The sequence below is a fragment of the Artibeus jamaicensis genome, unplaced genomic scaffold (assembly GCF_021234435.1).
Source record: "Artibeus jamaicensis isolate MK-2021 breed Jamaican fruit bat unplaced genomic scaffold, CSHL_Jam_final scaffold_804, whole genome shotgun sequence".
Taxonomy (NCBI): domain Eukaryota; kingdom Metazoa; phylum Chordata; class Mammalia; order Chiroptera; family Phyllostomidae; genus Artibeus; species Artibeus jamaicensis.
Genome location: NW_026522055.1, coordinates 944,125 through 958,273, shown reverse-complemented (window position 1 = coordinate 958,273; position 14,149 = coordinate 944,125). Strand labels below are relative to the sequence as shown.

General features: G+C 53.8%; 1 protein-coding gene, 1 long non-coding RNA gene and 2 other non-coding genes across 4 annotated transcripts; 1 reads left to right on the top strand and 3 right to left on the bottom strand.

The window, feature by feature from the left end:
- Positions 1-2,841: 2,841 nt before the first annotated feature.
- Positions 2,842-2,948, bottom strand: LOC119046034 (U6 spliceosomal RNA). The gene has a single exon (XR_005081893.2). It is a non-coding gene; the product is annotated as a U6 spliceosomal RNA (small nuclear RNA).
- Positions 2,949-9,408: 6,460 nt separating this feature from the next.
- Positions 9,409-11,317, top strand: LOC128626609 (uncharacterized). Its single transcript, XR_008390580.1, has 2 exons — positions 9,409-9,496; positions 9,841-11,317. It is a non-coding gene; the product is annotated as an uncharacterized LOC128626609 (long non-coding RNA).
- On the bottom strand, positions 10,569-12,614 carry RPS11 (ribosomal protein S11). The gene is made up of 5 exons (XM_037140906.2): positions 12,505-12,614; positions 11,816-11,947; positions 11,556-11,631; positions 11,187-11,316; positions 10,569-10,744 (listed from the first exon to the last, which is right to left on the bottom strand). The coding sequence occupies exons 1-5, from the start codon at positions 12,517-12,519 to the stop codon at positions 10,621-10,623; spliced, it is 477 nt and encodes a 158-aa protein (XP_036996801.1). The 5' UTR covers positions 12,520-12,614; the 3' UTR covers positions 10,569-10,620.
- Positions 11,422-11,509, bottom strand: LOC119046033 (small nucleolar RNA SNORD35). Its single transcript, XR_005081892.2, has one exon. It is a non-coding gene; the product is annotated as a small nucleolar RNA SNORD35 (small nucleolar RNA).
- Positions 12,615-14,149: the final 1,535 nt, after the last annotated feature.

Genomic DNA, 14,149 nt, shown 5'->3' with positions numbered 1-14,149 from the left:
CGATCGGCTGCCTCTTGCATGTTCCCAAATAAGGACCTGGCCTGCAACCCAGGCATGTGCCTTAACTGGGAATCAAACTGGTGACCTTTCGGTTTGCGGGACGATGCCTCACTAAGCCACACCAGTAAGGGCAAACCTCTGGGTCTTTAATATCTTCTGATGCGACCTCAAAAACACACAGTTCCAATATTTGTCACTATACCCTTTTATGTAAGGGACGTGAGCGTCCTGGACTTTGGTGTTTGCAGGGGGTCCTAGAACCAATCCCCGCCCATACCACACACTGAAGTACAGCTGCAGAGCATACAGGCCCCTCCAGAGTCCCCCACCTCCAGCCCACACGCCTGCTATAATGCTTCCATTCATTTCTTTTATTGTGCAATGCACAAAACCTAAAATATGCCCTTGAACGCAAGTTGTGTGTGCAGGAACTCTGACTCCTTCATATATGTGGGATTCCCATACATACAAATGCATTAAATCTGGCTACCGTCAGGTACAAAAAAACAAGGACTTACTATATTTAATGACATCTACCGCATTCACAACGGTGTGAGCCACCACCACCACCATCTCGTTCCAGAACTTTCTCATCACCCCCAAAAAGACACCTTCTACAAGCAGCCCTTTCTCCTCCCCCCGCCCAGCCCCTGGCAACCACTAATCTGCTTTCTGCCTCTGTGGGTTTGCCGGTGCTGGGCATTCCACACAAATGAGATCAGACAAGATCGCAGCCTTTCCTGTGCGGCTTTGTTCACGGGGCAGAATGTTTACAAGGTCCATCCGCGTTGTCCCGTGGACCCCAACCCCCTTCCTTTTTATGGCTGAAAAATAACATTCCACGCCTTCTGTTTATCCATTCCTCTGATGATGGGCGTTTGGGCTGTTTCCACTTACTGGCTATTGTATATAATGTTGCTATGAACAAATGTATATGTGGTGGGGGGGTTTGGGTTTGTTTTTTGTTTTTTGTTTTAAACAGCTCTGTTCAGTGCTTTTGAGGATATACCCAAGCATGGAATTGCTAGGTCATATGACGGATTAGTCAGTGTTCTCTATAGAAACAGACCGACAGGATGTGTGTCTACTTATGTAGAGACTTACTTCAGCGAATTGGCTGACATGATTCTGGAGGTTTGCTGAGTCTAAAATCTGATAGGGGTGGTGGACAGGCTGGGCACTCAGGAAAGAACTGCAGCTGACAAGTGCAAGGCCAGGCAGGCCGGAGAACCAGGAAGAGCTGATCCAGCAAACGGAGGCCAAAGGTGTCTGTGGACCCTGGCCGGGCAGCTCAGTGGGTTAGAGTGTTCTCCTGATACGCCAAGGTCGCAGGTTCTGTCTCTGGTCAGGGCACGTATAAGAATCAACCAATGGGGGGTGGGGGTGGGCTGGGATGGGAGTAAAAGACAGAATACTGTAGTTGAAAAGTAATTAAATATGCCCTGGCTGGTGTAGCTCAGTGGATTGAGCGCGGGCCTGCGAACCAGACAATCGCGGTTCGATTCCCAGTCAGGGCACATGCCTGGGTTGCAGGCCGGTTTCCTGCAGACCAGTTCCCAGCAGGGGACCCATGAAAGGCAACCATACATTGATGTTTCTCTCCCTCTCTCCTTCCCTTCCCCTCTAAAGATAAATAAATAAATAAAATCTTAAGAAAAAGAAAGAAAAGTAATTAAATAAAAAAGAATCAACCAATGAATGCATCAATAAGTAGAACAATAAGAGGCAACTGATCGACGTTTCTCTCCCTCTCTTTCTCCCTCCCTCCTACTCTCTCTCTAGAGTAAATAAATAAAATCTTTTAATAAAGAAACAAAGGCGTCTGTTGGCCAAATCCCTTCTTCCTTGGGAGAGGTCTATTTTGTCTTCTATTCAGGCCGCCGACTGATTGGCTGTGTCCTCTCCACATCGAGTTCCATGCAAATCTCACTGAAAACACCCTCACAGAATCATCCGGAGTCATGTTTGAGCAAACGTGCGTGCACAGCGGCCCAGCCAAGAGGACACAGGAAACCACCCACTACATGCCGCGAAGTTATGTTCAACTAGGTGAGGAACCGCTGTGTCTCCCATCCCAGTCCTGACCGGGCCCGACCCTGCTTAGCTTCCGAGATCAGACGAGATCCGGCGCGTTCAGGACTCAGTGAGGAGCCTCTGTGGTTTGTCTCTGCCCTTCCTGGGTCCGGCTAGACTGGCCACAGATCCACCCCCAGGGGCTGCCCATGACATCGAAGGATTGCGCTTCCATGTCCTCTAAGTTCGATTACAGCAGCTTTAGCATTTTCCTAAAATACCCGCAGGAACCTGCCAGGCCCAGCGGTCCCTCTGCTTCCTTTGGTGTCCAGGGACGTCTCTGTGATACTATTTCAGCAGTCCCTGGGTTCTTACGGTCAAGGCCCGCAGCCCCAGCTGGTGTGGCTCAGTTGGTTGGAACACTGTCCCATAGACTGAGAAGTTGCGAGTTCGACTCCTGGTCAGGGCACATACCCAGGCTGTAGGTTCAGTCTCCCATCGGGGCACATAGAAGTAGGCAACTGATCGATGTGTCTTTCTCTTTCTCTCTCCCTTTCTCACTCTCTAAAAAGCAGTGAGAAAATATCCTCTGGTGAACATTAAAATAAATAAAATATTTTTCAAAATTTTTTTAAAGATCACCAACTTTTATTTCTATTGTTTAGAGAACTCCAAGGGCAAAACACAAACATGAAATGCTGATTGTAAACACCCTTGACAAAATACCAGTCTAGAAATTAATATTTTTTGAGTTTCTTCTGGGGGGGGGGGGGGTTTAGCTTTTGTCGCGCGCTTGGCTACACCAGCCAGGGCTAGAAATTAATATTTAAAAATATGGCACGCTTCACGAATTTGCGTGTCATCCTTGCGCAGGGGCCATGCTAATCTTCTCTGTATCGTTCCAATATTAGTATATGTGCTGCCAAAGCGAGCACTTTCAAATCTTTTTTTTAAAGATTTTATTCATTTATCTTTAGAGGGGAAGGAAAGGAGAGAGGGAGAGAAATATCAATGTGTGGTTGCCTCTTGTGTGTCCCCCACTGGGATCTGGCCTGCAACCCAGTCATGTGCCCTGACTGGGAATCGAACCGTGATCCCTTAGCTCGGAGGCCCGCACTCAATCCACTGAGCTACACAAGCCGGGGTATTTTTCAAATCTTAAGAAAACTTTAAGTAAAAGCCCTTAGGATCCTACTATAATGTCCTTTGGACCTTGATATGAAGTGCCCAATGCTCTGCAACACAACCCTCAAGGACCTTGAAAACCATCATCCTGGACCCTCACTGGTGTGGCTCAGTGGATTGAGTGCTGGCTTGCAAACCAAAGGGCTGCCAGTTCGATTCCTGGTCAGGACCCATGCCTGAGTTGCAGCCAGATCTCCAGTAGGGGGCGCAGGAGAGGGGCGACCACACATTGATGTTTCTCTTCCTCTCTTTCTCCCTCCCTTCCCCTCTATCTAAAAATAAATAAATAAAACCTTTTTTTAAAAAAAAAAGGCCCTGGCTGGTGTAGCTCAGTGGATTGAGTGCAGGCCTACGAACCAAAGGATTGCGGTTTGATTCCCAGTCAGGGTACATGCCTGGGTTGCAGGCCAGTTCCCAGTGGGGGACCCATGAGAGGCAACCATACACTGATGTTTCTCTCCTTCTCTCCTTCCCTTCCCCTCTAAAGATAAATAAATAAAATCTTTAAAAAAAAAAAAAAAGCCATCACCCTGGGCCCCCTCTCGCCTCCCACCTTAAATGCCTCAGAACTCACCTGAAGGCTCCGTGAGCCCTCATGTCGTGTTCCTGTTGTCCCGCTCTGGGGCCTCAGGGCCTCCCGTTCCCTGCGCGCTGCCGCAGTGCCGCCGGGGCCCCTCTCGAGGACCTTGCCCAGCCCCTGGGTCTCTGAGAGTCTCAGGCCCGCGCCCCCATGCTCCGAGGGTCCCAGTTAGTATCCTGAGACCAGTGATAACGTCTTTAAAACCTTCCACTAACATCCCCGGAGGGATCGGTCACCCCATCCCTGGGACCCGACTGAGTCCTGAGCCCTCACAGAACCAGTGACAGCCACAGAAGGACCTTCGTTCCCAGGCCCCTCTTCCCGCCACCTCTCATTTCTGGGTTCCCCTATCATGTTTCCTCACCAGGCCCCGTGCAATCCAAAACCTCCCCACGAAAGGTGGGCAGACAGACACAGAGAGACAGGCTGCTAGGCAGGCAGACAGAGAAATACACAGACGGACAGATACATAGATAGATGGAAAATCGGAAAATAAGGAGATAGTTGGCCCTGGCTGGTGTGCCTCGGTGGATTGAGCACTGGCCTGCAAACCTAAGGGTCACCAGTTCAATTCCCAGTCACGGCACAGGGCTCGGTTGTGGGCCAGGCTCCCAGTTGGTGGTGTGCAAGAGGCAACCAATCCATGTGTCTCTTGTACATTGATATTTCTCTCCCTTTCTTCCTCCCTTCCCCTCTCTCTAAAGATAAATAAAAAAAAATTAAAGATAGCTGAACAGACACATAAAACAGACAGTTACACTCGATGGCCAAGTACTCAGACAGACAGACAGAGAGAAAAATCAATAGACAAAAAATAGGAACAATTAGACAGACGCTCCAGGGTCTGCTGCAACATCCCCTCGCCAGCGAGGGACCCTCCGCTATCATGCCCCTGTGCTATCATGCCCCATCCATAATGATGTCCCCTCATCCAGCTAGTCTGCTTTCCCGCCTTCCGGAGGTCCTCACCCCAAGGGACCTGAGACCCCACAGGAAAAGGGCACTGAGGTCCTGTTCCACGGCACACCCGCCAGGGCTAAGGTGACTTAAAACAATACAGATGTATTATTGTTACCAGACAGGGCTCTGAGTGGGTCTGCCTGGGGCCAGCCGGCAGGGTGGGTTCTCGACTTTGGTGGGAAAGATTTCACGGCACCAGCCCAGGTGACTATGAGGGTGCAATTTATTAAAGTTGGGGACAGTGAAACAGGGGAGGGCTTAGCATAGGAGAAGGAACGGGAGAGCCCAGGCGGGGCTGCCTTAGCTCACTGGGAAGTCAGAGAAAAGGGGGCCTTGGGGACGGGTGCAGGGGATTAGCCTGGGTCGAGCTGCCGCTGCCCACTGTCCCCTGGTTGCCAGTCCTGTGGGGACCCTCAGCATTTAGGAGACTCTGCCTGCGGGGGAAGGAGGGGGGAAGGGATTGGCGTAAGCTGCTCCCCAGAGAGGGAGCCTGCACACTGTATTGTTTGCCTTGAGTTGTTCTCTCTCTCTTGCAGGTGGAATCTTAGGAGAGGTCTCAGGGGAAGGGTCAGTGGAATATTCATCAGTTTTCCAGGTGTGTTCTTTCATTTCCGGGTCCTGGCCTCCACCCATTGGTCAGCGCCAGGGCAGGGGGTCCTTGTCACTGCAGTTGGTCGCAGCGTGGCGTGGCCTGTCTGGTTTTGCTGCTTTTCTGGGCCTGCAGCTGCGGTGCAGCTGAGGCTGAGATGTTATCTCCGGGGAGGTGACTTTCCTGCATCTGGCTGTCAATCGCTCCGCCACTGTGTTCAGCTCTGTGTCCATTTCCCTGTCCCACCACCAAGGAATGTTCCTAGCTTCTTACTGCCCTGCCTCCTTATGTTCCAGTTCTGGTGACTCAGATGCTCTAAAATGGTCCACAGGGCTGGTTCCATCTGGCAGCTCCAGGGGAGGGTCTTCTTGTCGTTCCCAGCTGGGTGAGGCCACCGGCGCCCTGGCTGGTGGCGGCCTCCTTCCACCTTCCGCACCAGGATCTTCTCTCTCTGTCTGACTCATCTTCCCACTTTCCTCTTATAAGGACTCTTGTGAGGACGGAAGCTTCTCACAAGACTCAATCTCACCTGGATTCCCGGGGATTATCTTCCCATCTCGAGGTCCGGATCTGATGCACATCAGCAAAATCCCTTCTATCACGTGTCTGGTATTTGCAGGTTTTGGGGGATTAGGGCAGAGACATCTCTGGGGGACACTTATCCAGCCGACTACAGTCCTGGAGGATGCCCTCTGTGCCCCATTCTTTTTTTTTTTTAATATTTCTTTTATTTATCTTTAGAGGGAAAGGGAAGGAGAGAGGGAAAGAAACATCAATGTATGGTTGCCTTTCGCGCGTCCCCTGCTGGGAACTGGCCTTCAGGGAACCGGCCTGCAACCCAGGAATGTGCCCTGACTGGGAATCGAACCGCGATTGTCTGGTTCGCAGGCCCGTGCTCAATCCACTGAGCTACACCAGCCAGGGCTTGTGCCCCATTCTGGTCTCCTCTCTCTCCAGTTAGAATGGCTTCAGGGTTTTGCCCGAAATCCAAATTATTCCCCATAAATTACCTCCTTCCTGCTATTAAAAAAAAAAAAAAGGCGCTGGCTGGTGCGGCTCTGTGGATTGAGCACCAGCCTGAGAGCCAAGGGGCTGGCGGTTTGGTTCCCAGTCAGGGCACATGCCTGGGTTGCGGGCCAGGTCCCCAGTGCGGGGCGTGGGAGAGACAACCCCACATGGGTGTGTCTCTCGTTCTCTTTCTCCCTCCTTGCCCCTCTCTCTAGAGATATGTAAATGAAATCTTAAAAAAGAAAAAAGCAGCTTTTAGGACCCCTCTAAGTGCCCTGGTGTCCTGCCCTGTTTTCAGGGGACATTTATACATCCGATGGCTGTTTCCCGTGATATCCCCAGAGTCCTGCGCTAATGATCTCTGGTCTATGCCCACCAGATCCCCTGGGGTCCTGTCCCCAGGTCCCCGTGGGCCAATAGAAAGCAATAGAAAGCCCACGGCAGGACGGGTTACTCATCTGCGGGCCGCTGGTTCCAATTCCTAGACGATTCAAGCAGAGTGTTAAACCCAACCACGCAGCTGCTCAGCCGTCTCGGCCCCCGGGGTGGCCGAGCGTGAACGGCCGGCCTCAGGCGGATCTGAGTTCCACTCCTCGAAATCTCCACCTTGATGTCTACCCCTCCCCTCAGCACCTGCACTATAGCGCCCCCTACTGATGCTGAGCGGCAATCACACCTGAACGCAAAATCAAATCGTGCCTCTTCCAGGTGGGCATCTCTGAGCCTTGATTTCTTTATCTGTGAAAGGGGGGCAACTATGCCTACCTCAGCAGAGAGGCTTCAGCAAGCCAAAGGTTTGGCCCAGCACAGAACAATAGCACCTGTTCCCCTAAACTACCTCCACATCCCAGGTTTCTGTGAAGATGCCCAGGGTGGCACCAGATTGGTCATCAGCTCTCAGGCCCGGGATCTGTCCTGCTCACTCTTGCATCCCAGCGGCCAGCACAGTATACAGTTGTTGAATGAACGAAGGCAATAATGAAGGGCCCTGGCCGGTTTGTTACGCCCCTAAAATTCTTCTAGAATGGCGCCAAGGTGCTGTTAGAACGTGCCGGCAGGGTCGACGCCGACCCACGAGACGATCTGCAGATCTCTCCTTATAACAGCAGATAGAGCTGCAACCTACTATAACGTCCGACGCCAGAGACTTCCCCACAATGGGCTCCGGGAAGTGCTTAAGTGCACACACAGAAGCCGTTCCCATTCAGCCACCCAGCCGCCCACAGCCCTCGGGACAAGTTGTGCGGAGGAGGGTGCCTGCTACACAGGGGCTGCCCTGGCTCTCCCTTCGGTCTGTACAGCTGGGCCTGGCTCTCACCGGACACCAAGGGGCTGCCACAGTGTCGGTGGGGCTGGCTGAGGCAGCATTTCTCCTGTGGCCCACTAGACAGGTGTGGGGCCATGGCACATTAACACACCCCTGACATGCCCTGAGTTCACATTCCAGGCCTGGGGCCTGCTTGTCCTCCTGCACCCAGGGCCCCCTATGAAAATGTGCCTGCGCTGTCTTTTCTGTCACTGGGGCCTCCTGTAAGAGGCGTGCAACAGAACATTCCAGAGGCATGCCAAAGCAGACTCAAGATCCTCTGACCTACTGCCAGGGCTTCCCATAATACGCCCAGGATTCCAGAGCGCGGGATGCCGCTGGGGCCGCCCACCCAGGGAGCAAAGGCGCTGGGGGGCGTGCTGCACCGGGCGCCACCGGAGCCTGCTCCGACGAGGTTCAGGGCTTGGGCGTGATTACTTCCCTCATATCACTTAGCAGAACCAGTTCAGCCCCACTCACACACGTGAACACGTCTCCTCCCCTGGCCGGGAGAGGGGGGGGCAGGGCGGCAAGAACCCATTTTACAGGTGAGGCCACTGAGGGAGGATCTGTGGTTGGGGGTGGGGCTCCCCTGCTCACGCTGCTCATGAGAAGCAGGGCTAGAGTTCAGGACCGAGCCTGGGCAGTCTTACTGCTCAGGTCCGTGGGTTCCTGCTCCTGGTCCCTGCTTCTGCTGACTGCGTGTCTTCTCCAGCTCGTCCAGTGAGATCGTGGAGACTTAACTTCCAAACCCTTTCATTCCCTCAAGCACTCATGTGCACAGCACCTGCCGCTCGTTCCAGGGACGCACAGCCCTGCCTGCCCTCCCGGCGCTGGGATTCCAGGGGCTCCCTAGGCCGACAGGTCACTACACACCCTTGCACAGCAGTCATACACGAAATCCACAAATACGCCATAAATAGGTCTTACCTGTCCTCGGAGAAAAAGCAGGGAAGGGGCATTGGGAGGGTCGGAGGTATTGCCAAGTGGAAAGGTTAGTGAGGGTCAGAGGCTAAGGAGGAAGGGAGCCAGGTGGGGCCTGGGTAGAGTGCTCAGGTGCGGGGCGCACCCTGAGCCGCGGCTCGGAGGGGCAGGTCTGGGGGACAGAGAGAGGGAGGGAAGGAGGAGGAGGGCCGCTGGGCAGAGGGCAGAGGGCAGAGGGCAGTGATCCCGAGGTAGGACTTGGCTTTCGCTGCCACCGGGCTGTCGCAGGTACAGTCACACTCTTCAACTGTCGGGGCCCAGAGGTCTCCTTGCGAGCTACCTGGCCCACCAGAGGTGCGCCCAGGGCACAAGAGGTGCCTGCACCACCCGAGGCTGGGGAGCCTGACCTGAGGCACTGCCCCAGAGACGCCCCAACAACTGCTGCGAGGAGACCAGGGAGCTGGGCTGTTGTTTTTGTAAACAGGGCGCCCCACCCTGAACGGAAGCACCTGCAGTTGGTGGGGGGGCTCCGGGGCAGCCTGGGCTCCCACGGGGTCCCGAGCCCCCTCCCGCAGGGTCTCTAGCCCTCAAGCCCGGGCGGGGCGGGCTTTGAAGGCTGAAATCCGGGCGGTGCCCCCTCCTGACCTGTCCCTGCCCCTTCCTGCCCACTTTGATGTGGCCCCACTTCCTCTGGCAGGAACCCCCGCCCTCGCAGGGTAAAAAGGAGCTGCTGGGCCCATTCCGTGGTGGCTCCCCTCTCCTCAGGGCCCTGTCTCCCAACCCTTGTACTAGTGGTGTGCCGCAGTCCCTGGTACAGGTATGGGGGGCAGGGACCTGGGGACCCCTCAGCGCCAGGCCCCGAGGGGCGAAGCCTGCGGCAAAGACTCCAGCACCTTCCTCCTCCTGTCGCCAAGCCTGCGCCACTGCTTGGGTGAGGGTCTTCCTTTCGCCTGCAGAAGTCCCTGCCTCCCTGTCCCCAGCCTTTCTCCTGCTCCCCCCCCCCCCCCCGTTCCTGAAATCTGACTCTGCCCCATCTGTGGTCTGTCCCTGTTCTGCGTCCAGCTGAAACTGACCTGGTGATGACACCCAAGGTCCCTGCCCCTTTTCCTTGGGTTCTTGCTTCTGACAGATTGCCTTCTGCTGTTACTGACGGCCCAGCCCTCCCATTTGCACTGTGGGGCCACCTCTCCCTAAACCTGCCCACCCGTCCCCACTGTCCCACCTCCTCATCAAGGCCCCTGCCTGCTCTGTCCCTCCCTGTCCGTCCCCTCCAAGGATGCCCTGCCCATTCCTGAGCAGCCCGACTGTGCTTCATCCTGGCTTCCTCATGCAACTTCCCCTCAAGGCCAATTTCCTCACTCATACTTGCAAAGGAAATTTCCAGAACCAGACCTGGAGCTCAGGTACTCACTGGGACTCCAAGCAAAGAGCTTGCCCCCTCAGATGAGGCTGCTGACGTGCAAATGGGAATGGCGGTCACTTGGGGACGGGACTCACTACAGGGTAAAGGGGAGCCCCTGCCCTGCTTCTCTGCCCCACTCCCCCACTTTGCTGACAGGAGGAAAGGCAGGTAAGTTTGAGGTCAAGGCCTTCTTAGTTCAGAGCTAGGCAGCTGTGACTTAAAGCCCCCCCAGCACCCCCCCACCCAGAGTGTGGCTGCTTCTTCCTCCCTCCCCAAGGCCAGAAAGGGCCTGAGAACCCAGGGGCCTCCGCCCTCACTCACTTCCTCCCCAGAGACTAGGGGGTTGGGGGGACGGGACAGTAGCTCAGTGACAGGTAGGTGACAAGGACCAAAATAGAGACAGAGAAGTGCAGCATCTTTAATACAGGTTGTCTTTGCCCACAGACCAGAGGGCAGGAGGCAGGATCTGAACCCACTCCCATCCTTCTGATGAAAAGTAAACAAAACAAACCCCCCCCCATCTTTCTTGTCAACCTAACTCAACTCTCAGAGACAACACCTCCCCCCAGTAAAATCACGGACAGAAGAGGAACCTGGCCCATGACTGAGAAAATAACTTTATTTTGTTTGGGGGCGCAGGCAGATCTCCAGTCTCAGAACTTCTGGAACTGCTTCTTGGTGCCGGCGGCCTTGGTGACTTTGAGCACGTTGAAGCGCACGGTCTTGCTCAGGGGCCGGCACTCACCCACTGTGACGATGTCGCCGATCTGGACGTCTCTGTGGACAGGGGCAGCGTCAGTGGTGCGCGGGAGGAGAGGGGCACTGGAGGCCACCCCAAGCAGCCCCCAGGGGAGAGTCTCCTTCATGGTCACCAGGCTGAGGCCCCCACCAAGCTCCCGGGTCCAGTTCCGGCTGCACCCTTGTCAGGGAGTGCAAGCTCTGGCCAAGGCACCGGGCTCGGCATGGGACAGCAAATGCTCTGACCCTTCCCGGGACCTCTTGGGGCAGATCTCTAACCGCCACCTCCGGTTTAGAGAACTGGAGGCTCCTGAGGATGGTGGCTTGCTCGTACCAGCCTCCCCACCCCCTCAGTTGCCCAGGGGGTCCCTGTTAATACCCACATCAGGTCCCAAGTCACTCAGACTTGAGTGCGGCCTGCCCCCTCCACTGTGACTGAAAGGGTGGCCAGCCCGGGCTGCCTGGGACCCACTGTGCTCACCTGAAGCAGGGAGACAAGTGCACTGACATGTTCTTGTGGCGCTTCTCGAAACGGTTGTACTTTCGGATATAGTGGAGGTAGTCTCGGCGAATGACTATGGTCCTCTGCATCTTCATCTTGGTCACCACACCTTGAGGGAGGGGACAGACTCTAGATCAGGCTTCCTGGGAAAGGGGGGGTACCAGCAGCCCAGGGCATGCAGGGAGCTGCTAAGCAGGTTTCTCCAGAAACTGTGCTGCTGGCATCAGTTCTGCCAAGTGGCTTTCTCAGCAGTGCCTGTGGCAGGCATCAGAAGACCATCGTGAAAATAGACATCACCTGCCAGGGCCCCTGAAATCAGAACCCAGGCCCCCAGGCAGCCCCACTTACCAGACAAGATGCGCCCTCGGATGGAGACATTACCAGTAAAGGGGCATTTCTTGTCAATGTAGGTGCCCTCGATGGCCTGAAGGGATGAGGAAGAGAAGTAAGGCTTGAACAGGTAGTCCCTGAAAAGAACGGGGGGGTGTGGCCCCAAGAAAAACTACAATTCCCAGCAGCACCCGGAGCAGACACTCAGGTGTGGGCGGGGCAACGAGAGCTAGGACCCACGTGCAGAGACCAGAGTCTCCTTCTGAGGATTCCCGTACCTCCTTGGGCGTCTTGAAGCCCAGACCGATGTTTTTGTAGTATCGCGGTAGCTTCTCCTTGCCAGTTTCTCCAAGCAGGACCCTCTTCTTATTTTGAAAGATGGTGGGCTGCTTTTGGTAGGCACGCTCCGTCTGCAGGGACGAGGAAGCTGGTGAGCCTGGACCAGGCTGCCACCGGGCTTGGAAAGCTTCCCAGAAACCCCCAGGTCCCATCCTCTGCGACGCTGGCCTCTGTGGCCCACTGCCCCAGAATTACCTCCCGAAACGCTTACCCCAAATTTACCTCTAATTCAAATTCAGCGCTAAATCCCAGGTTATTTCCATATTTAAGCTCTACAACACTTCCCCATCGCCTTGCAGAGTTCACTCTTTACAGCCCGGAGTCACAATCATAGCTCAAACACCCCGGACACCTTTCAGCAAGGATTATCCCACAAAACACAGACATATCCGTCCAGAATTCACTTTTTATATAATATATAAGACTTCCGAGTGCGGAGCTTCCAGGGTTTAAGTGACGCTAATCTAGATACGGCAAAGACACACGTCTTCTGCCCGAATTCACCCCCGGGAAATCCAGGGCGCCCGGAATTAACCCCCAGATTGGGGCGCGGGATCTTGTTCTCCAGGATACGCCCCCGGGGCCCGGAAAAGGCCAGGCCACCACAGTACGGGGCCTCTGCTTGTACCTGAATGTCCGCCATCTTCGCGGCCGCCTGAAAAAAAGGAAGCCGTGGTAGCGTCCGGGTTTCCTTATCGACTGCGCAGGGGCTAGAGAGGAAGTGACGAATACAGGCTAGAGGGACAGTACAATTAGGGGCGGTGCCTTGGGCACAACTTTGACCTAAGGAGGGCCCTAATGAAGCACGTGACTAGGAGACTGTACGGACCCCGCCATAATGGCAGAGGACAAAGGGGCGGGAGGAGGTAAATATTGTCTCGCGATAGTCCCGACTTCCGAACGCTGGGCCTGCTAGTTCATACTAGGGAGGCGTGGCCAGCCTTCAGCCCTACGATATCGCGAGAGTTAGAGGGAGCAGGTCTTCTCCCTACGGGCCGTAACATCACGTGGGCATGGTGGGCCGCGTGGCGGTATCCGTACAGATTGCAAACGGAATACGGTGGCTGCCATCTTCCGCGGGGGTGGGGGGGGAGGTTGCGCGCGACCGGGAAATCATAGGAGCCCGCGCACTGGGGTCGCCATCTTTGCGAGGGGCGGGGCCTGCCCTGGAGCCTTTTTGAAGTTCAATGAAAGTTGTTTTATCTGTCCCATTTTATCCCCAGACGATGGAGTAGTGAAAAAGAAAAAAAAAAAGCCCTTCTGCTGGTTCTCTGTAAACACGTGGCCCAATAGAACTTGCAGCTATAACGTAAATGTCTGTTCCTATTCTGAGCAACACGGTAGCCACTGAGGACTTGAATTTTTCACTTTAACTTTATTAGATTTAAAATTTCGTGACCACACTGGGCTAACGTCTACCGCGTACGGCAGTGCAAAGTATATGAAGTATAAATGCTACAAACACAATAAGTTATTTGAAAGCTTAATTAAAATTCCTTTACACTTCATAGCTTTGTGAATTTCGAATGATACATTTTTTATTGTAGTTTCAGTCCCTGTGGGGATAGCATTAAAGGGGCTTTTCACTTCTTTTTTTTACAGCCTTCTGTACTAGCTCTGTATGGATTTTTTTTTTTTTTTAAGAAAGTAATTTCCAAGCCCTGGCTGGTGTAGCTCAGTGGATTGAGCCCAGGACTGCGAACCAAACAGCCGTGGTTTGATTCCCAGTCGGCACATGCCCGGGTTGCAGGCCAGTTCCCAGTGGGGGGCGCAGGAGAGGCAACCATACATTAATATTTGTCTCCCTCTCTCCCTCCCTTCCCCTCTCTCTAAAAATAAATAAATAAAATCTTTAAAGTTAAAAAAAAATAAACCCCACAGGAATTAAGTGTGAAAATCCACGGTCTAAAAAATTATAATAATTTCCAGAATTTTTGAATGACTTGGAAAGGATTTATGATATTAGATGTTTTTAGAAGTCGGGACCACAGTTGTTATTTACAATGTATGCCAACCTATGAGAAAAAAGCAAGCCTGGAAGACAACACTTACCCCAGTGGTTTGCAGTTGCAGGAGGTGGGATTAGGTGTGATTTCCTCTCTGGGTTTTGAAATGCTCGCTCGACATTTTGCAAATTGTTCAGAGCAGCTGATGAGATTTCCATGATAAGGGGACAGAAATACTGCTTCACTTTGAAAGGGTGGGGCAATTTAGAGATGTTTAGATCCTTAGCTTGTTCATCACAACTCACAATAGTAAATAACAGTCTACAT